This window comes from Haliaeetus leucocephalus, unplaced genomic scaffold (genome assembly GCF_000737465.1).
Source record: "Haliaeetus leucocephalus isolate CR32 unplaced genomic scaffold, Haliaeetus_leucocephalus-4.0 Scaffold730, whole genome shotgun sequence".
In the NCBI taxonomy this organism is placed as follows: Eukaryota; Metazoa; Chordata; class Aves; order Accipitriformes; family Accipitridae; genus Haliaeetus; species Haliaeetus leucocephalus.
The window spans coordinates 2,727,550-2,751,722 of record NW_010973166.1 but is presented as its reverse complement, the minus strand read 5'-3'; the positions used below and the strand labels follow the sequence as shown (position 1 = coordinate 2,751,722).

Here is a 24,173-nt window from a genome sequence, read left to right as displayed (position 1 = left end):
AACACAGCTGGTCCTGCCAGGTTTGGGGAGGGCAGCTGGGCCAGGCTCTCCTGCCTTCACAGCCTGGCAGGAGCTGCAGCCTTTCCAGAGCTCACTCACGGCAATTCAATGGCTTTTGTGTTGTAACAGCCTGGAGGAAGACTCTTCTGGATATTCTCCAGGTTCTTAATATCTGCCAGGATCTCGTCAATGCTGCTCTCCAGCATCTGCACCCGGGCCTTCTGCAGCGTGGCTGTCTGCTCCAGCTCCAACATTTCAACCTTCAGCTGGTTGCTTCTGGTTTTGGCTTTGCTAAAATTCATCTCGAGCTGCTTCAGGCCTTCCTCGTCCACAGCACCAGGTTGGTCTGTTACACAGGAGGAAAACAAGGAAGAGGGAATGATTCATGGAGGCTGAGGACTAGATTCTCCTAGATACTTCATCCCCACCCTGCTACTGCCCAGCCTGTTTACAGGCATCACCTGAGGCAGCTTCCCGCACAACTCCCAGCATCCCTGCCTAGACCCCAGTGGGGACCTGTCTCCATCCATGCCCTGCAGCAGCAGCGCAAAACCTACTCATCAGACGCAGCAGCTCTTCCAGGGTGCTCAACGTCTCCTGCACGACCACCCCTGCCTGGCCAGCCTTGGCGTGGACCTTCTGAGCTTCCTGAGCTGTCTGAAGAAGGGAAGGAGGCAGCTGTAAGGTGAAGTCCTGCCCAAACATCGACAGGGAAGGGGGCAAGACAAGGGAGACGGGGACCCACCTCCTGTATCACGGTAGCATCCGCCTCAACCTCCAAAAGCTTCCTCTCAAATTCGCCATGCACTTCCTTGGCCTCGCGCTGCAGGGTGGCCACTGCCTTCTCTAGGGCGAGGACACCATCAGCCGTCTTGTTGGCTTCCACCTTCAGCTGTGTGATCTCCTAGGAAAGACAAAGGGACTTTCAGAGGGGCAGAGTATGGCTGAAATTGGTCTGGGTGCACTGGGGTGTGGAGCTGGTGGGAAGTGGTTCCTTCCACAAGGACCAAAATTACTGCAGGCTATCCATCGTCCTTCATGTGGTCCCACCAGTTGCTCCAGGGAGTTGTTTCTATGATTATGGCTCAACCCTTCCTGCAAACATCAGCGAATCCCTTGGGAATTACAACACACAGTCTGGGAGTCGAACTCACCAATGCCAGTTCTGGGAGCTCACAAACCTGCCAGCAGCTCAGACTGTGGAAGCAAAAAATCTCCTTGGGTCACCAAAAGGTGGCTACAAAGATGCCACAGAGATCCTCACAGGACAAACATGCCTGCAAAGATCCTCATGTGCCCATGCATCTACAGGCAACTCTGTTATCTCTGCAGGACCCACTATAGACAAACGTCAGCCAAAAAGTCAACACATCAGGTCCACCATGAAGACCCGCTGGAGTTGTCAACCATCTCCTCTTCTTCCGTGGTTTTCCCTTCCAAACCCTTTTCTGCCAGCAATAGCACCAGGGCTGGCCCTCACCTGCTGTATCCCCATGGTGATCTCCTTCGCTTCCCCTGCCACTCTGCTGGCTGCCTTGGATTTGGAAGCGGCGCTGCCCAGGATCGCTTCAGCTTGTTCCATCTTCTCCCTGGCACTTGCAACCATGCTGCTGATAATCGGTAGCCTCTTCATGGCATCTTCAGCTTCCCTTCTCTTGTCATCCGCTTGCAGGTTAAACTCTGAAAGAAACGCGTGTGGAAATGAAGCTGCGCTACCTTTGCGAGATCCCACAAGGGAAGGGAAAGGAAGGGTTTCTAGGACATTACCCCGGAGGCTCTTCAGGATCTGTTCCACCTCATAGAAGGTGGCGTTGCCAGCACTCACGGCTTGCAGGGCTGTGCTCCTGGCGAGGTTGGCTCGGGACAGCAGCTGCGTCAGTGTCTGTGGCAGGCCAAAGGGACACAACAGGCAGATGAAGGACACAGTATGGGAGCATTGGACAGTCCCAGAGCAATATGCAAGGAGCCGCAGAGATGGGAGAGAAGACCCACCAGCTTGTTCCCAAATGCCTGCTCTTGCCCCTGAATCAAGGCTACCACAGCCTGATCTGTCAGCAGAGGCTTGTGCCAGTGCTCCTCAACCAGCTCCAGCCATCCTGAGTCATCTTAGCTCTAATCTTTCCAAGACCAGGTCTTCAACCTGCCTTATATGGAGGAGATGTGCAGGTGAGACCCCACACCAGCAGCTCCACGCACACGGTGAGGTCTCCCACCGGCTCCAGAAGACCAACCCCAAGTGGCTGCTTTTCTGAGGAAGGGTACTATCCTGCAGCAGGCGGGCAGAGCTATGTCCCCTTTGGCAAACAGGCTAGGACAGCTGGTAGTAGCGGTGGTGCCATAGGCATCCCATCAAGGCTCCAGCTCACGCTGAGGACAACTCAAGCCGCAGCCCCCCAGCCAACCTCTTACCGCTCTCTCGCCCTCTCCCCTTCGCAGCAGCTGCTTGATTTCTTCCTCCCAGCTCCCCGTGCGGCTCTGCAGCTGCCTGTACTGTGCCATGTAAGTGTCCACCAGCCTCAGAAGAGCACTGGCATCCTGCTTCAGCTGGGTTGCTTCCCCCTGAAACAGAGATACGATGACCGGCTGGGTGTCCCAGCATCTCCCCAGTGCTTGCCGGGAACCACAGCAAGCAGCGACGCATACTTGTCTCTTGCTCCTTGTGCCGCAGCCAGCTACGGGGGCAAAAGGGTGGGAAGATGGATATCCAATGGCTCTCCAATGGGGATTGAGCCCTGGGAAAGGCTGAGCTGCTGGCAGGGTAGCAGGGAGGGCGTAGGGGAGAGCAAAAGGGGATCTCCTGGTCCCACAGGCACAAAGCCCTCACCTCAAAGGACCCAATGTCAGTCTTCATCAGGCGGGACAGGGAGCTGAGGAGCACCAGGCTGCCCTGATAAGCCTTGTCTGCCTCAGAGGCCATCCCATCGGCCTCAGCCTTCAGGCCTCCAGCCAGCGACTTCAGCTCCTCATACCTGCACGGATGTGAGGTTGAAGAGCACGGTACCAGCCAAGCTGCCAACCTCCCACCACAGTGTTAATACTGCCTCCTACATCAGCTGGCTCATGTTCTCCAAGGCCATGTGCAGATTTATCACTCAGGGAAAGCTAATTGCAAACATCCTCCGCACCCCAGCCCCTCTGCCAAGCAGGGCATCTGGTGGTTCCTTGCTCCCGCTCCAGAAACCAAAGGCGTTTCACTCCAGCTGAACCCTCACAGGCTCCATGGTGGCTCTGCTAATCCCTGCCCTGCCACTGGATGTTTCCTCCTACACATCCCCATTCAGCTCCTTAACTTCGTTCAGGGCTGTTGCTCGCACCCCACCAGTGGTGTGCAAAATCCCAGCACCATGGTGGGCTCTGGAGAGGCACCAGCCCGACCAGGGAAGCCACCCAGGCAACATGGGGCTAAATCTACCCTTGGGCTAAACCCAGCCTGGATCCGCAACCATGTGTGGAAGTAGTGCCCAGGAGCTTGTTCACATACACGGCATTAAACCCCTTCCCCCAGCTGCATGCAGGCCCCTGGGAGCATTGTGGTCCGTGGGGTGGGAAGCAGATGCTCCGCAGAGCTGCCGACCCTCCATCCCCACTGCTCAGAACTGCCAGCGACCGAAGTCCACGCAAGCCCCTGCCTGCTCTGCCTCCAACTGCATGTTTCTGCTACTAAGCTGGGGAGGCAGGGAAGGGGGCACAGATGCTTGGCCACCCCCCTCCTCCCTCCCACGTCCCCCCACAACACGCAGGAGAACGCAGCCTCCACTCACTTCCCGAGCAGCCCCTGCAAGGAGCCGGAGGTGGCCGTCTCTCCTCTGGCGGCCACGCGCACCAGCTCCAGCGCCTGCCGTGCGTCCTCCCGCGCCGCCTTCGCGGCTTGCTCGATGGTGTTGGCAGCTTGCATGTGGCTGCAAAGCACGAGGGGCGGGCTTGTGAGAAAGGTTTCCCGCTCGAGTTTTCCCCACCAGCTTCCTTTACCGTTGTATTCAGCAATGCTGGGTCACACCCTCTTGGGAAATGCAGCGTGTTTGAGAAGGGGACCCGTACTTTGCTTGTCCCTCCTGCATCTCTCCCAAGGGTAGAGGAGCACCAGGGGGGAGGCAGATGCTGCCTGTTCCAACTGGCCACCCATGGGCCAAACTCTGACCCCAAAGATGCTTCTAAAACACACACAACACCACCTTCAAAGGCAACTGAGGACAGATCTGTAGGGCAGCAAAGCCAGCCCAGCAGCTGCATCTTCCCCTGCCCCAAGGCTGGCACAGAGGCTGTGGCAGCTGTAGCCCGGTGGCTAGGCAAGGAGCCCCAAAAAGGACTTTCTGGGCACCCAGCAGGATCTCAGTCCCCCTTCCCTTCTCTTGTGGCTGACAGCGGGAGCAACTCACCTGTTGGCCAGTCTGAGAGCCTCCTGGGCCAGCATCAAGAACTGATTCGAATCCCCAGGAAGGTTTGAAACGGGAATGGTCTGAGGAGGGAGGAAGAGAGGCATGAGTGCTTTTCCCTGCCCTTCATCTGATTCAGCAGCAAAAGAGGCAACTGCAGCATGTTAAACCTCCACAGCCCCCCAAGACCCCTGCCAGCACCTCTCCAGGTCCCAGCCCTACAGAAAGGGCCACCAGAACATCATCTGCACTCACAAAACAAACATAATAACTGGCATACATTAAATTCTTGCTTTGTCCATGGATTTTTTTTCAGCCCTGGGCTAGACTAGGAACACGTTGCACAGGGATGCTCTTACCACCCGACGCAGAGTGGCTCCACTGCGGTCCAGGTCCAGCCTGGCTCTCTCCAGCAGCTGCCGGGTATCCTGTACCTGCCTCTCGTACTGGCCCCCGAGAGACCTCAGCCTCTCCACCGTTGCCTTGATCCCATCCAAGCGGCTCTGGGAGCTGGGCCCTTGCCCCTTCATCCTGGCCACGCGGCTTTCCAGAGACCTGTCAGAGGCTGGTGAGAGGGAAAGAGGAAGGCTGAAGAGAAACTCATCGCTGAGCAAAACGTCACAAGCAGCAAAACCCTCTCCTGATACAGCGCAGACGGACTCATCAGAGGGCAGCGGGTGGGTGGTACCTTGCAGGCTCAGGGCTTCCCCGAGGATGGTCCGCAGCGTCTCCTCAGCCAGCTGCATCCTCCCCTCCAGCTCCTGGCTTTCGGCCCCACCGCCAGCTCGCACCTCTGAGAACAGCAGCTCCAGCTCTGCCAGCTGCTGCAGGTACAGGTCCACCTGCAACCACAGCAGACCAGGCCATCAGCCAGCAGGGTGTCAAACCCACAGTGGAAAGACCACAGTGGGAACCAGGTCCACAGTCTGACCAGAGAATGGAGAGCAAAGCAAGGGCTCATTTTTGGGTGGGGCACAGCAGGCCAGCAGCTCTAGGTCATTGGGGTTTTGTTGGTTGAATCGGGTATAAACACAAAGCTCAGGCACAGCCTGCAAAATCACTTCTCACTCGCGCCAGGAGGAGATGCTTGAAGAGGCCAGGAGGAGATGCTTGAGGGTAAGCGTATCGCTGCACCCCTTGCCACTCAGTGGCCTCAGGGCTGGCAAAAATGCTCACCTGGGCTTTCACCTGGCCGTAGCAAGCCGGGCACTCACTCTCTTCACAGGTGGGACCCTCGAAGCCAGGCTTGCAGATGCAGCTCCCATCGCTCCTACACTTCAGGGGCTCGGCACCAGCCGAGTTGCAGGCACAGGCTGCAGGTCGGAGTGGCACAGGTTCAAAGGAGCCTGTCCCCACCTCAAGTCTCAGCAAATCCTTCCATCCACCCTCTCCCCCTGCTCTCCTCCCACCGTTTAGACCTGTGCTCTGGTTCCTGCTCCCCACTCCTGCTTTCCAGCCTTGGCTTTTATAGCATCCCCCTTCCCATCAAGCCACTCTGCACTCCACTGTGGATTTTCTTACTCATCCCCAGCACAAACAGTGCCTGGCTCTCACCTCTGCACTTGTTGGCAGGATCGGGCGCCAGGGGGTTCCCAAAGAAGCCGTCTTTGCAGCGGTCGCAGTAGAAGCCGGCAGTGTTGTAGATGCACTTGAGGCACTCGCCCGTCCGGCGGTCGCAGTTCCCCACGGCATTGGGCTCCACGTTACCATTGCACTGGCACGGCTGGCAGGGCTGGGAAGCCGCTGGGTCTCCAAAATAGCCATCAGCACAGTACTCGCAGTTGGCCCCTGGGAAAAGAGAGATGGGGCAAAGCTCACTCTTGCTCAAAAGCAGAGGCTGCCTCGCAGAAATGGGGGCATTCGGCCCCATCGGGGCTGACACAACAGCACCTCCACTCTCCTCACCACCACCACCAACACACAATGCTCTGGGCAGGCTCTTGAAAGCGGGGTGCAACAACTGACCTCAGGCAAGTTGTTTCCTATTTGGGTTTTTTTTCCCTATTTTTCCATTCCCCTCCCTCTCCATCCATCCTTTTTCCAACCATGTTATCTGTTTAGATAAGAACCTTTCCTGGGGCAGGGCAACGAACATTTACACAGCCCTGGGGGCTACAACACCCCATTACAGGCAGAAGCAGCAGTGCTGTAGGCAAGCTGGGCTGAGAAGATGAGATGATCCACCCGGCTCTGAGCATCTGGCCCACTGATGCCTGCGTCTCCCTGTACAGCAGGTAGAAGCTCTGGAGAAAGGCAGAGCAGAAGCGACCTGGAGAAGGGCATTACCGGCAGCTCCAGCAGGGCAGTGGTCACAGATGACGTCCTCGCCGCCCGGCACCACTGAGCAGCCTTGGCCATTACTGCAGGGACATGCCCTGCAGCTGTGTGGCTGCCAGGGGTCTCGGTAGAAGCCGAAGGGGCAGTTGACACTGTTGCCCACGTTTTCATCTCCTGAGTAGCATTCCCCTGGAAGGAGGAGGGAAAAGGCTTAGGGCAGTTTGCTCTCACCCCTGGTGGGACACCCTCCATCAGTCCACCTCCCAGCCACCCTTTGCTGGTGGCCACACCACCCTCTGCAACACAAGCACCCATGGTCCAGCATCCTCCACCGGACCCCTTGAGATCCCCACACCTGCCCATAACACGGTCCATTTCTCTGCCCATCAGTCCTTCACCATGCGGGAAGGACCATGCCCTGCTCTTACAATGGGAGCCCAGCAAGACCCTGCCGGTAGCCCATGCCAGGGCAAGAAGGCTGGCTATCACCACCCAAAGGTGGCTGTATCTCATTTTTCACAGCTCATATAGCTCCCGAGGAGCCACATGTTGCTTTTCGTGCCTCCTGTTCAATGCTCAAATATTTGGAAATTCCAATTTAGACTTAGAAAATACTGACAGCTTAACTTTGCATTACCTTGATTTTACATGGCAACACCGTGGGCTATTTTAACAAGACAGTAAAACATGTTCGCATCGCTGATATCTACTCACACCACATAGAATCAAGGAATAGTTTGGGTCGGAAGGGACCTTTAAAGGTCATCTAGTCCTACCCCCCTGCAATAAGCAGGGACATCTTCAACTAGATTAGGTTGCTCAGAGCACCATTCAACCTGATGGATTACCACGCTTACCTTTAAAACAAAAAGTCAGAAGAAAAGTTTTTAATGCTATCCAGGCAGTAGGAGATGCTTTTTCTCTCTCCAGTGAGCATCATCTAAACCCAATTTTGTCCAAAGGCATCTTACCTGTTTTTCTGTCCACAGCACTCCTAGGTTCTGGGGAGCTTTATCCGTGATGTTCCCCACACTCCAGCCCCCCAAGTCGGTGATCTTGCCCCACTCATTGCCTCCCCCCACCTCCCTATAGCTCAATTCTTGGGATGCAGGCAGCCATCCCGCAATCCCATACGCCCTACAATCACAGCATAGTGGTGGCTTCTCTTACCAGTGTCGGGATCACAAATTCCTCCCCCCTGGCAATTGCACAGCACGCAGATGCTGAAGGCCCCCAGGTCGGGGGCATCCCTGCGGTAGCCAGGGGCACACCTCTCGCAGAACTGGCCCCGGTACCCCACCGGGCACTGGCAGCGCTCCACCCAGGGAGCAGGGACTCCAGCGATGGGCTGTGCCGACACCAGGGTGACATTGTCGATGTAGCCAGTGCCTGGAGGGAGATATGGCGGGTCACCCGCAGGGGCCAACAGCTCCACCTGCAAGTCCCCCACACACGGGACCTGCACGGGTTGCATGTTTCATTACAGCGCCCACAGGCCGATGGACCAGAGCCAAGGCTTTGCTGTCCCCGCTGTTGCCATCCTGCTCAATCTCTTCATAATTTATTTTGTCCATCTTGGGGCACTTTTAAAAATTATTATTATTTTTTAATAGCTGTTAGCAAAGGTGTCTCCATCTGGAGACTTAGCGTCTCCAGCAACGAGGAGAAGCCAACCTTGTGCTTGCATGCTCTCCCCCCACTTACTGTACTCCCCAAAGGTGGCTCGGATCCAGAGAGCTGTCAGGTTTCCCAGCAGCCTGCGATATTCAAAGTGATTCAGCCTCGGGCTCCAGTTGCTGCTCGGGTGCTCATCCAACCTGCAGTGGGAGATGGGAAAAGTGGAACCGGTTTCAAGAAAATGAGATGATACCTCATCAAGAAAATGCAGCAGCCCTCGCCCATCTCCCTCCCAAGCTCAAGACTTTGGAGAACAACCTCCACCCATGCAACTGACCCCGACCAAAGTACCCAGCCCAACCTCAAGTCAGATTTTCTACTGCCTCTTTCACAAAGTAAACTCCTCATCTAGGAGAGAAGCACCTGAGGTGCCCAAACCAGCCCAAACCAGGCAACCATTTGCCACCTCCAAGGGATCACACCTGAATCCAGGAGCTCCTTGAAGCTGCAGCCTTTCTTGCTCACCCTGCCCCAAACACCCCAGCATCTCCCTTTACCTGAACACGTATGTCTGGCTGACACCGCAGGGCAGGACCTTCCCCTGGGGCAAGAAGGGGGCAGTGACTCTCAGGCCATCTCCTTCCAGGACCACGTCATGCGGTGATGGCTGGCGTCCCCCTCGGTCCAGGCGGTAATCAAAGGAGAGCGTTTGGCTGTAGCTCAGCTGCTGGTTCCCGAGGAATTTTGCTGCAAAGGGAAGAAAGGGAGAAAATGAAAGGCTTAAAACCTTGCCTTCCTCCTAAAGGCTCAGTTCACAGGATCAGACCAAGCAAAGGGGACACCATCACCTCTCCCCCTCACCAATCGCGCACCTACCAGGTGCCACAAAGTATATTGGCTCCGATCTCCTCGTTGCTACGAAGGCATCCTGATGGCGCGGGGACCACTGGAGCTGGGCTGGGGAGCCACTTTCATGGACACCTCGCCAGCCTTCAGCACCTGCAGCACCAACAAGGAGCAGTCAGCAGGGACAGGGAAGCTGTTTCCAGGACTCCAGCAACTTTCTCAAGCTGTGTCTTATCAAAACCCTCCAGCTTCCTACCCCTTGACCTCCAAGGGGGTAGCACAGATATCCCTGTGCCAATACATCTGTAAATAAGCCAGGCTGGGCATAGAGGTTTCCTCCCAAGTGGTAGGAAAGACATGATAAAGCAAGCTTACACTCCATCCCACCCTCGCACCCTACTTCTGCCTATGATCAAGCCATCCCACCCATCAAAGCACAGGGACTGCCAGCAGGGCTGTGAACCAGGCAGGTCCTCCAGCATGTCAAAGAGAAGGGATGGCAAACACCCCCAGGAGCCGTAGGGATGTCCTGCTTGGGCTTCACCTTGCTGGAAGGTGGAGGTGATGTTGTAGATGCTGTGGTTGTCCGCGCTGACGCACACAGCTGAGTGCCCATAGCAAAAGCAGGGGGAGCATCCCATGGGGTTTCTGGCATCCAGGTTATAGAAGTTTCGCTTGCACCTGAGAAAACACAAGAAGGTGACAACGTTCAAGTCCATTTTCTCCTCTTCCTGGCCAACACAACCATCGCCACAGCTTGAGGTCATCACCAGGCTGGGATGGCAAGATGTGCATGCACAGCTGCCAGGGAGATGGAGGACATGCCACACAAAGGTCCAGCAAGTCCTCCTGACACCCACCTCTCGCACCGCTCTCCAGTAGTGCTCGCCTTGCAGACACAGCGGCCAGAAAGGCAGCCCCCCGTGCTGCCAGCTGGGTCGCACTCACACTGTAGGCTCCTGCAACGGGGACAGCGGGAACCTCTACTTGGATTTCCAGCTTGGCCTGGAAGCTCAGTGCCCCCAGCTGTTACACAAGACAGTGAAGAATTGCCCCCCCCAGCTACCAGTCCCATGCTAGAAGGGAAAAAAATAATCAGCAGAACCATCTCTTTAAGTAATCCAGCTGCAGCAGTATGGATGCCAGGCTGAGACAGTACCCAACACTACTGCCCCAGGACACCCCAGAGCACCAGACCCACCTAGAAGAGCAAAGCGAAGCTCTGCTGAGCTTAATAGAGCCTGGCTGAGTTTAATAGACACTGGCTGAGCTCCAGCAGGCAGCAACTTCCCAGGGAGGCTCAGGCAGGAGGCCAGACATGCCAGCACAGCTGCAGGCAGCCACCCCTCACCCCCACCCTTTGCCTGCTGGGGGCCCCAAAGGAGCAACGGAGGGGTGAAGCAAGGAAGAAGAGGACACAGCGCTGGGGAAGCCAAACCAGAAACACTTTGAAAGGTGTTTAAACGGGGATTTGTGCAAAGGAAGGGGTTGATTTTTGTATGCACATCTTTGCATGGGGGCAGTCCTTGCAAGCGGCACCGACACCAGGCAGACCCACGCATGGGCAGGTTTTATTTTACATCGGCTAGCCTACCTAGTGCCTGTTTGGCATTATCTGGATAGTAAAGCAATCGCCTTGGAGTGTGATTAAGCTCAGATTTTGATGCTATTACATGACAGCAAGCTCTGCAGGCTGGAATGGAGGTCCAGCCCCATCAAGCCTGCTCTCTCCCAGCAAGGTTAGCTTAAGGCTATGGGTGTGCTGCCACAAAACAAACTGCCTCTGCCCTTGCACAGGGTGTTTTCAGCCAGCACGGGCTCTTTACAGTGGCTGGGAGAGCTCTGGAGGCTGGCCCTCCAGCTGTCCCCATGCCACCAAAGGTCACCAGCACTTACTGCCCACTCCTCCGGCACCCAGCCTCAGAGAGGGACTCAAAGCCCGGCTGGCACTGGTCGCACTTCTTGCCCATCACACCAGGTTTGCAGCTGCACCGGCCGTCGCTGTCGCACTGTGGGCTGAAGGCACCTGCGGAAAGAGGGGAAGGAGAGGTTCGGACAGGCACCTCCCTGCACCGTCCCAGCAATGCTGCTGGCTGCAAGGGAGCAAAGCACCATACTGTCATTGCAGCAGCTACCCAGCCACAGCGACAGGTCACCCCTTGAGATCCCAGCACAGGACTGAGACGCCAGGTCTGGCTGTTAAAGCTGCTCCAGCCTTCCCAACTGATGCAGGAGACTTGGAGGACATAAATCCCAGCAGGCATTGACCAGATGCCCAGGACAAGGATCCTCTTCCCTACTACAAAGGTCATTGTGAAGGATAAGACCAACTCTAGGGCATGCAAACCAAGCAGAGAATTTTTTCTTCTTTGCCAGACCCTCTACTAGTAGACATTGGTAGAACTTCATTTTGGTGCCTCTACAAGGATCCTACGGGGCCAAGGGCCATGGAAGGATCTTTCGTTTCCGACCTACAGCTGTGCACATGCAGATATCAAGGGCAGAGGATGCCAGAGCCATGGGCAACCGTCCTGCCGCTGGGCCCTCCTGGCACACCAGTGCAAGGGGCAGCCAAGGGGATATTCACCCCACCACCACCTTAAAGCCTATTGCTCTGTCTTCTTGCCACCTGTTTTTTGTGTTAGGTGGTGTTTCTAGTGATCTCCCTGCATCAACAGAGACCGACAGGCATTTCAGTATCTATAGCACCTCGGTGCAAGATGTATGAGCTACCTGCTTGCAGAGCATCCAAAACCTGATGAGGATGAAGGAGCAATCATAGCTACTGTGTGACCACCACAAAACCCACAGAAAACACTCCAGAGCTAGAAATCCCATCTTGTAGCCCTGCAGCCTGCTAAAAGCTGCCAGAGGAGCTGGAGAGGCTGAAGCGTCCTGTCCATCCCCAAGCACTGCGGCACTTTGCACCACCTCCCCTCCTGAGGCGCAATGCTGTGAACTCAGGAATTATCTTTTCACTTTTACAATGCAATTAAAAGCCTTTGCTGAGCCCACCAAACGTTGTGACATCCAGGAACCGCCAGCCTGACTCACAAAGACGGCAAAAGCTGCGGCTTCCCCAGCTGGGGCTTGGCTGTCATCCTCAAGGGACAAGCAGCTCCCCACAAGGCAGCTCCTGGTGGGCATCAGCAGGTTCATGGCCACCTGCCAAATTCATGGTGGAGTGGAGCAGAATCCCTCTCAGTGAAGCAGGGGTTGTTGATGGAGATGCTGGAGGGAAGGGTTGCCAGCCAGAGGGACCTTGACAGGCTGGAGGAATGGGCCCATGTGAACCTCATGAAGTTCAATAAGGTCAAGTGCAAGGTTCTGCACTTGGGTCAGGGCAATTCCCAATATCAGTACAGACTAGGGGATGGATGGATGCATGCATGGAGAGCAACTCTGTGGAGAAGGATGTGGGGATACTGACAGGGTGGCAAATTGGACATGAGCTGGCAATGTGTGCTCGCAGCCCAGAAAGCCAATCGTGTCCTGGGTGCATCACTAGCAGCATGGCCAGCAGGTCAAGGGGGTTGATGCTCCCCCTCTACTCCACTCTCATGAGACCCCACCTGGAGCACTGCATCCAGCTCTGGGGTCCCCAGCACAAGACATGGACACATTAGAGCAGGTCCAGAGGAGGCCACAGAAAGGGTCAGAGGGCTGGAACACCTCTGCTATAGAGAAAGGTTGAGATAGTTGAGGTTCTTTGGCCTGGAGAAGAGAAGGCTCCAGGGAGACATTATTGAAGCCTTTCAATATATAAAAGGGGCTCAATATAGAAAGGCAAGCTTCGCAAAGGCTTTTAATTGCATTGTAAAAGTGAAAGGATAATTCCTCAGTTCACAGCATTGTGCCTCAGGAGAGGAGGTGGTATAAAGACAGAAAGACTTTTTACCAGGGCCTGTAGTGACAGAACAAGGGGCAAAGGTTTTAATATGAAAGAGAGGAGATTTAGACTGGACATAAGGAAGAAGTGCTTTATGATGAGAACGGTGGGACACTGGAACAGGTCACCAAGAGAAGTTGTAGATGCCTCACCATTGGAAGTGTTCAAGGACAGGTTGGACAGGGCTTTGAGCAACCTGGTCTAGTGAAAGATGTCCTTGCACATGGCAGGGAGGTAGGACTAGATGATCTTTGGAGGCCTCTTCCAACCCAAGTCATTCTGTGAGTCTGTGATTATTTTGGGGGGTAGCTGGGTCCTAAAGCCTGGACACAGCCTCGAGCTCCTGAGGGGTTCAAAACTCCCAGCACCAAGCAGTGGAGCACCCAGGAGGAGGAGCTCCTATGACTTACAGTGCAGCAACACAGTGCTGGCCTCTGGCACCTCCCCAGATAATCCCACCTGGAACCAAGCTCACCCCGCTTGCTCCTCCCACGATGCTCTGGTCCGATGTGTAGGGACCCAGAGCCTGACCTGGCCGATGTCCTCAGCAGGGCCAAGGGACACACACGGCGGCAGGCACTTTAAGCCCCCCTTACACCCCTGACCCAACGCCCTCCCCTCCCAGCAAGCGGCCACGTACCCTGGGGGTGGCAGCGGCAGGGCAGGCAGCAGTCCTCCTCCCGCTGGCGGAAGAAGCCCTCCTTGCAGCGCTCGCAATGGACACCCTCCGTGTTGCCCAGGCAGCCGAGGCAGCGGTACCCGTTCCCCGTCTCCCTCAGGAGGTGCCAGTCGAAGACGCACTGCCTGGACATCCCGTTGCAGTCGCAGACTGGGGAGAGGAGAGAGATGTCTCAAATGATGCTTAAGATATGAGGGCACCAGTTGTGAAGCTGTCAACCCACCCTGATGGCCAAGGAACAAGCCCAGGTGATGCAAACCTTCTCTTCTTGCTCTGCTAGTAATGAGGCACTTGTCCCCACGCATCTGCATCCATCAGCCACCCCTGTGCCACCAGTGCCCACACTGTGCCCCGCATCCCCATGCTTTGGAGCAATGCCCGATTTCACTGCTGACACAGCTCAGGACGGACAAATCCCCTGAGCCAAGCAGCCCTGCTCCACAGTGCAGCATGGCCAGGGATGTTCTCCATCCTTTCAGAGGCCTTCCAACACAAGGTCTTTGAGTAAGCAGAGGTGAAAAAAAAAAACAACCAAACAACCAAACCTTGTGCTGAGAAAAGCATGGGGAATCTTACTGGTGACTTCAGGGAAAAGGGAAGGATCCCTGAGATTATGTTTGGCTTCACCCTGCCTCTGACCAGGAGTGAGCCCAGAAGAAAAATCTCAACCAACTTCCAGAAACTCCCTCCATCTAGGTCTGCAGTGCGAGTGTCCTCCCAGCCAAGCACATGGATGATGGGAAGTGGTTTGTGATCAGAGGAGCTCAGCAGAAGCGTGCCAGCCAAAATGTAGATTTTTAAAAAAAAAAAAAAAAAAAAGTTTTGGCAGGATTACACAAGTTCATCTCACCTCACCTCATCCTCCCCAGGAATAAAAGCTGCAGCTGCCCATATCACTGCATGACAGATGCCAGGAAGGACAGACATGGGATTTTTGTATCCCACTACAGCCAGGAGAGACAGGACCTCTGGATGGCAGACTGGCAGATATCTCACCAGACATGCCTGCTCCAGCACTCTTCTTCATTGCCTCACCCAGGTCTTCTCTTGAAGCCACATCTCATCCACTTGCCAAGCCCTCAGTGGCCAGTACTAGCATTTAAGCCCGAGGATGTTTATTTCAGATTACTTCCTCAGCGCCACCAAGGAGAGCAGACATGGTTGAGAAAATGGCTGGCAAAGACAGGCAGGAGAAAGAAACACGCTAAGGCAAAAAGCAGGATCTGTAGGGGTGCAGAGCCTGCTGATGAGCTGCTCCAAACCACCCCAATGCTGCCACAGGATCCTCAACCTCCAAGAAACTCTGCTCACTACTGGCCTCCTTGGCACACAAAAGGCAGTCCCCAGCTGCCCACCCCCAGCTAAAGTCACCTCTGACAGCACGGGGAGGTGGAGGAAATCCAAAAGCAAGCGGAAACCTGCAGCATGGATGCAGATGGCGGGTTGCACTTGATACTCGTGGAGGCTCCTCCTTCCCAGCGCTCTTCTGGCACAGCTTAGCCCGAGGATACAAAGTCCCTGTCCTCTGCATCTGTGATTCCCAGGGCCAGGCGAAGCCTCCTGCGCTCACCACCCAAGCACGCAGTGCCCGCCACCCTCGCACACACCCATGAGCACCCGCATACCAGACGAAGGCACTCAGAAAGCTGCAGCCAAGCCTGCTGCCAAGGAGATGACCTCATGCACCAGCAAACAGGGAGACAGATTTTTCCAGCTCCGGCAAATGCGGTTCTTTCCTTGCAGCCTGCCTGCCAGCAGACTGAGACCCAGCTGCAGAAGGTCTTCTGCCACCCCAGCCTGCTGGGAGGGGACCTGTGGGTGCAGAAGTCCTGCCTCTTAGGGTATGAGGAAAGCATCTAGAGCCTCAGTGGACATCACCAGTGGCCAAAGGGCAGAGACAGTACGAACAACCCACTGAAAGCAGCAGCGCAGGACTTTCTCAAGGTATTTGTGCTCACCTTCACGGTGGGACTGCTTGGGGTCGATCCCACCCCCCATTCCTCCACCATAAAGCTAGAATATCTCAAGTTGGAAGAGACCCATAAGGATCACCAAGTTAAACTCCACCCATGCATCACCCTACCTCTACATAATCCAGAGGATTTACTGGGTTGCTAAATTACAGGCATGAGCACTGTTACCCCAGGGTATGAAAACCTTTTTTCAGGTCTTGCTCTAAGGCTACAGCATGTTGAGAGCCAGCTCTCCAGCCCTGGCACAGATTCAGATCTCGCTAATCCAAAACCATTTAAGATGCTGTTGCAGATTAGTGCCACCACCTCACCAGTGTAGCTGTTCCTGTTGCTGGTCTTCTCCTGGAAACTTGGGAGCTCAGGCAGATTAATCTTTACCAAGAATGAGGCACTGGAGTTGCTAACGAGATAGAGCATGCAGGAGCTGCTGAAAGAGGAGGACCAACTGAGGATGGGATCATTTTTGTACCCAGGTGCCCTGAAGCTCTGTCCTGAGATCATCCAGTTCTCAGACAGCTGTGGAAAAGAACAGGCTCCACAGAGGAGAAGGTTTGCAGCTGGATTTCTTCAGCACAACGTTGGGATGAAGGAGGTCCATGGCACACATCCAGTAGGACACCATTCCCCCAGCTCCCGCCCAGCAAAATAAAGCGTGAAAAATGCTTGTTTGCTGTACTGAGACAAACTCCCACATCAGAAGGCTTGGAGAAGACGACAGGCAGCTTTGGACCTCTTAAATTATCTTCTTAAATTCACAAAACCAGAAAATGAGGTTGGCCCTGGGTCTGCAAGGAGCAGATCCAATAGCCCTGTATGTATGACCTGGTCTGCAAAGACTACTCCTTTTGTCAAGAGACCAACAGACCTTTGCATGCAACAAAGCCTCCATGACAACATGTGCCATTCTCTGCTTTGTGCTTTTGGGACAGTGACCCAGAAGGCTGTCCCAACTGCTACCCCATGTCCTGGGTTTCCCCATCACCTGAATCCACAGCTTTCTCGCTGCAGGAAGACCTGCCTGTGTCTCCTGGGGCTCCATCAGCATCAGCAGGGAGAGACCACACACCAAGAGCTAAAAGCTGCCATTTGGTGTCTTGTCTTTTCTGACACACCGAGTTAGACGCCTCATTGACACAGTGGAGCTCTGACCTCCACACCCCGAATCTTCCCCGAACCCTGGCAGGTCCCTTCAGCTATCATGCACAGGCGCACACCACCAAGGTAAACGCACACTTGCTCGGGCGAGGCTCTGCACAATTCAGAGTACAAGCACCCTGACCTCTGCTGCTCAACCAGATCATACCTGAACCCAATTTGACTCAAGGAGTTCATTTGCAAGTGAAACAGGATTACGTGTTCTAATTGCAAGCACACATCTAGCGCTGGGACCGGAGGAATAACGGCACAGGAGACTAATTCACGCCACCGAACCAACTCGGAAAGTCTGCTGCAGCATAAAAGCATGGCTGGTTATCGACTGTCGCTTTTACATACACAGGGAAACAGGTTCAAGGGTCCATGGAAAAGCAGAGGTTGCCTACACGCTGCCAGGAAGTGGAGGGAAAGAATCTACATCAGTATTTTAAAACTTTCATGCAATTAAGGCTGCTGTAATAATTATCCAAGTAGCATGTAAAGAAAATCAGGGTTTTTTTAAAAAAAAAAAAAAAGAAAAGAAAAAAGAACACCCCCACCCCCCCGAAAAAAAACCCCAATTATTCAGCACTTTTTTCCCTATCACATTGCACTGCACTTAAAGGAAAACTGATAAAAGACCAACTTCCAGTCCAGTAAGCATATTTCAGAACACCAGTACTGAAGGCAAAAAAAAAATTGAAATAACTTAGTATTTACAAAATACATGTGAAAACCTGATTTTGGATAAACATATCCATCTCCAGAGTATAGCCAATATGACTGAAACCCCGATATTGAATTACCACCGGGCTGAATGCACTTAAACATCCCTGCATCGCACTCTCTTCTACAATTGCACATGCAAGAGGATCCTCTAAATTTTTAAAGCTTGCCATCAGTCTAGGTACCATGGGAGACTCCCTACCCTCCGTGGGGTGCAGCGGGGCCGTGGGCACCTCGTAAGCCCTACAGACTCACACAAAATAAAAACACCACATGTGTTGCTACAGCAAACTGGATGCTGGATGCTTCCAGCTCTTCCTCATGCTTAAGGAAGGTTTTGGGTCCAACAGCGGCGGGCAGATCAGCCACCCGCTCCCTGGGTGATGCTTGTGCTCATGCCCGAATCCCACCCAAGTCGCAAGGCTTTATACAGAAAGCAGTAAAGTAACTGCACATTAAAAAAAGGTTATTAAAGGGAATGCCAGTTAAAAAAACAAAGTCTAAATGCTCACACAGTATTTAACCCTGGAGGAAATGTAAGGAGAAGTGCCCACAGATCCAATTTTAATCCCAAAGGTGGGAGGGGAGAGCACCCTAGCAGGGTGCTGCGGCACCAGGGTGGCTCCCAGTTACCAGCACTCTCTGGCACTGGGGCAGGGCTGCAAGCAAAGCTGCCGACGGGATTGCACGTCAGCAAAAAACCAGGAACAGCCGACCTTCCCGAAGCCTCACCTTCTCCTCTGTTGGCACTCAGGGCTGCGGGCAGGAGAGACGCCACGAGGCAGCAGAAGGCCAGGAGCCAGCACCCAGCCATTTCTTGTGCCGGGGAGCGCAAGGTGCCCACTCCAGCAGACAACGGCAGGGCTCGCAACTGGCTGCCTATTGCCTTTTTTTTTTTCCGGGTGGTTTTTATGGGCTGCTCCACCTGAGTCACTCCCAACAGGAAGAGCACGTGTGCCGTGGGCTGACTCACCCCAAGCAAGAAGAGCCCAGCCCAGGGAGCGCAGACAGGCTCCCGCCCCGCGCCGTCGAGAGAGGCGCATCGATGGGGCGCAGCGCCCCAAGGACCTCCTGCCTGCACCCTCCTAGGGGTGCTAGCTCACAGGGGAAAAGAAAACTTAGCCACAACCCCTGCAGACGCCCCTCCTGCCAGTCCCACTCGCCCAGCTCCATCCCACCCGCTGTCGCTCCCTCCACGGGCAGGGCACCGGTGCTGGCCGAGGAGAGCCGGGCTGCCCGGGCATGCAGGCGGCTTGCAGGGAGCTACATGAAACACGATGAGCTCACAGGAAGCCTGGGGAAGGTGGGCAGGGACTGCCTGCTCACAAGCCAGGTCCAGCCAACCAACCCCCAAGAGCAGGGCTCAAAAGCAGCCAAAAGAGATGACTAGCGGGACTCACAGCCGAGGGCTGCTGGGGATGCAAAAAGACCCTGAGAACAGCTTAGACACGTACTCAGAAAGCAGTTCTATCAGGATTTACCAGACAAGCGTCAGGTTCAGGAAATCCTCAGACCTGGAAATGGGGTGGAGACCAGGAATCATCACACACGTTTGCTTTTGCTCCCGATGTAGAAAATGAGGTTACAGGGGTCCTTGGCCTGACCCAGTACAACTTTCATGCTAGAAAGAGGATGAGGAGTGGACACAGAGAGGGGAAAAGGCTTGCCTGAGGTCACTGATGGAGCCAGGATGAGAATGCAAGGCTCCACAGGCCCAGGTCCATTAGCATTTTGGTCTCAAGGGTAGCCAACGAGCCACGTAAGACACAAAGGCCAATTCCACCTTGCTCCTCAGCTTTGCCTTGGAGAAGGACATGACCACTTCTACAGGGAAGAGAGAAATCTGGAGGCACGGCTCCTCCTAGTCCTGCATACATCAGGGTGAGATGCCAGTACACTTACCTGACCTGCAAAAGCAGTCCACCAGAGGATCACAAGGAAGGATGGTCCCTTGTGCTGCATCACAGCATCTCCCCTACTTACTGTCATGAGACACCTACTGTCACAAGTGACCATGAGTGGTCCATGAGCATCTTTAGATGGAATGAAGACACCTAACAGATTTGCCCCCAGTCTAAGACACAAGTTGCCTTTCAGGTCACCTTCTGCATTAGGGAGTGAAACTCAACCCAACAGTGCTGACACACTGCTTGTTTCAGAGCTAACAAACCCAGGGTGATTAACATTTAGGTCCTTATCTGAGCCTGTTACGCTGCCCAACAGCCTCCAGACACTCCTGCACCTGGAGCTGACTCAGAGGGCTTTCCTCCACGGCTCCTGGTGATGTCATGGGCACAACCAGCCCAAATTCACCACATCTTTGCACCTCCCTTTGCCAAGCTTACCTGTCTCCACTGATTGAGTCAACTCTTTTGTAGACAGTCTGTTTCCTTTTAATTTCACATGCTGGGTCTTCACATAGTTCACAGCAAGGAACCCAGCTTCATGAACACGCTGGTGACATGTTGGGTTTTGGCACCCAAGGCTGTCTTATCTGATTTATTTTTTTTTATTATTGTTATTTTTCTTTTAAGAAGCAAGACAAAACCACTTATGGTATTCCCACTGATTTAGCAGTCCTTAGGGTCTACTTATTCCTCTAATGAAACACACTTCATCCCTTTTGCTCTGAAGTACATCACTTGCCCCAAACACCTCTGCTGCGTCCTTGCTACCCACTGACACCCCTCTGCTCAAGAAACTCACCTCCAGCAGCGGTGTCAGTACAGCAGTTCCCTTGGACCTTGCCCAGCCCAAGTCCTTGGCTGATTTCTCTCTTGGAAGACCAGCTCTCACCATCAGGAAGCTTTTCCCTTGTCTGGCTCCTCTGTGTTATCCCTTCTATTTCACCATTATCACCCCACCTCTTACTTCACTTCTGCAAACAAGGCACTGACACAGCTCTCTCTCCAGTCATTTCTGCATATTTACTTAGGTTACTCTTACCTCGTCATCCCCCACCATCCTTCAAGATCACCTCTGAAAACCACATGAATGTGTGCCATGAGACGACCAAAACGTACTCTCTGGGGCCCTGATTTCCTAAACACACCGACATACAGATGCCCACCACCCTGCACAGAGCAAATGTTGCCCACCATAACCCATGACTACAGCAGCACCCTTTAGAAAAGGGTCTCTCATAAACACGGTTAACAGAAATGTTACCTTTTAGAGTTAGTGTAAGTGTAAGCGATGGGAGGCATGAAGAGTAGCGGTGCTCATCAGACACTCCAATGAAACAGTATTTCTTCACTGGAGAACCCGGGTCTTTTAATCTGCAACATAAGAGTCCTTCTGAAGATGTCTTATGCTCATTCTTCATAACAGAGCTAAGAAAGCTGCTCCTGCAGGGAGACCACTGCAGCGGCTGGCAAGTTTATCAGTCCTTGAGGACACGGCCATGGCAGAACTAATCCGCTAATAATCTGAATTTTGCTGATGGTTGCCAGTGGCAAGTGATGGATGTGTGAAGCCCCAAAGTAACAGTTTTATTGATGTAACCAAGGGAGAGAACCCATTTTGGCGGCTTGTGACAGATAAATGACACCGGGATGTTGTACATGTCCTTGCAGCCCAGCTCAACCCTGGCACCCCTAAAACCTCCCTCCACAAGGGACTTTGAGCTGCAACATCCTCCTGTAACTCCAGCCCTGGGCTGCTTCTGTAGGCAGTCTCACTTCTTCATCAGGGTTTGTCAAAAAGTGGTTTATCTCAGGCTATTTTCTGTTTGCTTGCCCACTGTCCTTGCCACTGTGCACATGCACCCGCTCACCGCGAGCCGCTTCGAGCCTGAGGAGTTTCTCCTCTAGTCCGGCAGCACACCTTTATCCTGTCACCTGGGACTTCCTCGGTGTGGAAAATCAGGAATCCTGCTCCGCTGGTATCACCAAACACATGGCGCAGCGATAAAGCCTGGACTTCGGCCTCTCCTCTGCCAGATGGGTGCCCTGGGCTTCTCAAAGCAGGCTTAGAGCCAGCACACTGAGCCGCCTTCCCCGTGCCAGCATGTTTTGGTTTTACGGCTGGTTTCGGTGCGTCTAGAGGTGCAGTTAAGACAGCCAGGGGCAGCCCTTGTTGAGGGGTGGCCAAACTCCTGGTGTCAGCCAGGGCCACCCAGAGCAGAGGGGATCATTCAGGCAGATGCAGGCAGGAGAGCAGGCAGGCAGCAGCACACTGGGGGTCACAGCAGTGACGGCGGTGAGCAAGCAGGGCAGGGCGGCTGTGGCGGCGGCACAGCAAGGAAGTGCCATCGTGTCTGGCCTTGCCTTGCCTGTGCCCTGCCCGTACCAGCCAGGGGGTGAGACAGACAGACAGACGAGGGAAGGCGGCTGTGCTGTCCCACCGCCTTCCCCTCTCCACCTGCGTGCCCCACAGCAGTGGCTGCTGGGCTTCAATGGGGACCTCGGTGGGACTTTTTTTTTTTTTTTTTTTTAAAGGTATTCCTGCTGTATCTCAGATGGGGGCACACTGAAGGTATTGGTCTGGCAGCTAACTAGAAGGATGAACTAACCAAGAACGTGGTCCAAGATGGGGAGCACAGGACACCGCCAGTTCGGCGCGACAGCTGTACATCCTCTTCCCCTTCCTCAGATCCACGCAGGCACACTAGAGCTGCCTCCTCCAGGCAGTCGCTCCAGCACTCCCTAATTCCTGCCAATACCTCATTCTCCCAGGCAGCAAAAGAACCTGGCTCAGCAGCACCGCAAGGTTAGGTCCCCTGAACTTCAGCCTCCCCAGAGCAGCCCATGAAGCCCCCAAGCCCCGGTCCTCGAGCCACTCTCTTCTCCCACCCTGCTGGGAGAAGCACCCCAATGATTTTTACCCAGCTGCAAAGACCCCGGCTGATGACCGACCAGTGCCATTCCATCCACGCCCCTCCCTTGCCCCCTACCAGCCTCTCGCATCTTCAGAGAGCGCACGAGAGATGACAGAGCTTGAACTTGGACAGTCAGAAAAACCACAGGGAATTAGAGGAGGGAAAAAAAGCCACCAGAGCATGGCTTGGCCACTCCTCAGCAAGGTCTCTTCTCTTCCAAGCTCAGCCCATGCTGAGCAGAGAACATCTGAGGAGGGTGTTTCTACCTGGACTTCAAAATGTCAGTGTAATACTTCAGTGACCTGGAAGCAGTCCTTACGCTCCCTTGAGCGTGCTCTTCCCTGCAGCAGATAGCACAGGTTGCCCTCAAAAAACTCCTGTTTTTTTATACAGCTTCACCTTAATTAGGGATTTTACTCAGGCTCCACAGGACAAGCACTGATACTGTGTGACCTGAAGATAAAATGAAGGGCACAGACTTGCTTCCTAAGCTGAAAATTTTAGCTCAAAAATGGTAGGAGGCTCCACATCAAGCTACAGCCCATGCAAAGTCAACACCATCCCACCACACAATTCCCTGCTCCCCAACTGCTACCTACAGCCCAGCTGAAAACATCAGACAGATTTTACCAGCTGGGATTTGCTCAACAGCAATGTTGGCCAAAAAAAAAAAATTTTTAGAAAACAAATGTATTAGTGGCAGTTATGGTTGAAGAACAAAAAGCTGAAGCTAGACAAACTGAAATAAAAGAAATAACGAACTTACCAATTGAGAAGGGATTAGCTCTGATGCAAGTTAATTAGATGTGCGTTTCCCTCTGCTGAGAAAAATAAAAGAAATCCAGTCTGCAGCTGTAAGATGGGTGTGATTGCAGAACTGCCCAGTCTGTTATCAGTTATCTGTCCTGACATTAAAAACTTGCTTAGTTCAGGAATAAGATTTATCCAGGGCTCTGGCAGACAGGACCCACAGAACACCAGAGTACCCAGACTTATGGCAGTTCCCAGTAGAGAAATTTCAGCTTCTTTACTTAGGGGTTTTGTTTTTCTTCCTAGGAGCCCCATCCTTTTCTATGTTCAGCTGAAAGCAGAAAGGATTCTACCTTTACATTGTAAAGAAACACTGCCCCCCTCCTCCCCCCCCCAATTCCCCAGGGCTTTCCAGGACAGTACAGCTCCAATAGCATCAGCACCAACAACATAATCTTATTTTTTAAGGCCTGGAAAGTCAGCAGCATAAAATTCATTGTAGCCACAGCAATGGAGCAGTGGACACAGGGAGAAATCATAATCACTACAGCCATCTGCAGCCCACCACACAAATTTCCAAATTACTTTTCCCTTTTTCCCACCCCAATCCAGGTAATCTGATTAATTAAGCAAGGGGTGAATCTTAGAGCTGAGACACATGCCCATCAACAGCTCTCCCCAGTGCCCTCCCCCTCCCCTCCCCCCAAAAGCAATACTCAAAAGAATGGCAAGGTATAAGGGGTTACAAATATTCAGACTTTATTATAAATAAGAAATACTGTTTTATACATAAAAACTGCAAGTGTTGCATTTTGTTCACCGCCCCAGACAGCAAGACCACAGATTAAGGCAAAAAGCTGGAGTGAAGGCACATACTGAGGGGGCCACAGTCAGGAATAAGGTCATGAAGGGACTGTCACTTGTTGCCCGTGACACCCGGCACTCCACCAGCAGCTGTTGCATCATCACATTACGTAAAGAAATAACTGGACTTATACAATGAATAATGGCTGTAATGCAGTAGTGATTAAGAGATTGCTTATAAAGATTTTTTTTTTATTTAAAAATAAAATTCTGTTAAAAACAGCTT

The 24,173-nt window shown here is 53.6% G+C and overlaps 1 protein-coding gene across 1 annotated transcript; it reads right to left on the bottom strand.

The window, feature by feature from the left end:
• Window positions 1-95: 95 nt before the first annotated feature.
• On the bottom strand, window positions 96-18,328 carry LAMC2 (laminin, gamma 2). The gene is made up of 23 exons (XM_010580680.1): window positions 18,247-18,328; window positions 13,643-13,831; window positions 11,010-11,139; window positions 9,974-10,072; window positions 9,658-9,794; window positions 9,144-9,266; window positions 8,825-9,014; window positions 8,355-8,467; window positions 7,821-8,039; window positions 6,660-6,839; window positions 5,928-6,161; window positions 5,550-5,686; window positions 5,062-5,215; window positions 4,733-4,938; window positions 4,377-4,456; window positions 3,762-3,899; window positions 2,825-2,969; window positions 2,410-2,559; window positions 1,768-1,882; window positions 1,481-1,680; window positions 746-904; window positions 558-657; window positions 96-346 (listed from the first exon to the last, which is right to left on the bottom strand). Exons 1-23 carry the CDS (start codon window positions 18,326-18,328, stop codon window positions 96-98), a joined length of 3,531 nt encoding a protein of 1,176 aa, XP_010578982.1.
• Window positions 18,329-24,173: the final 5,845 nt, after the last annotated feature.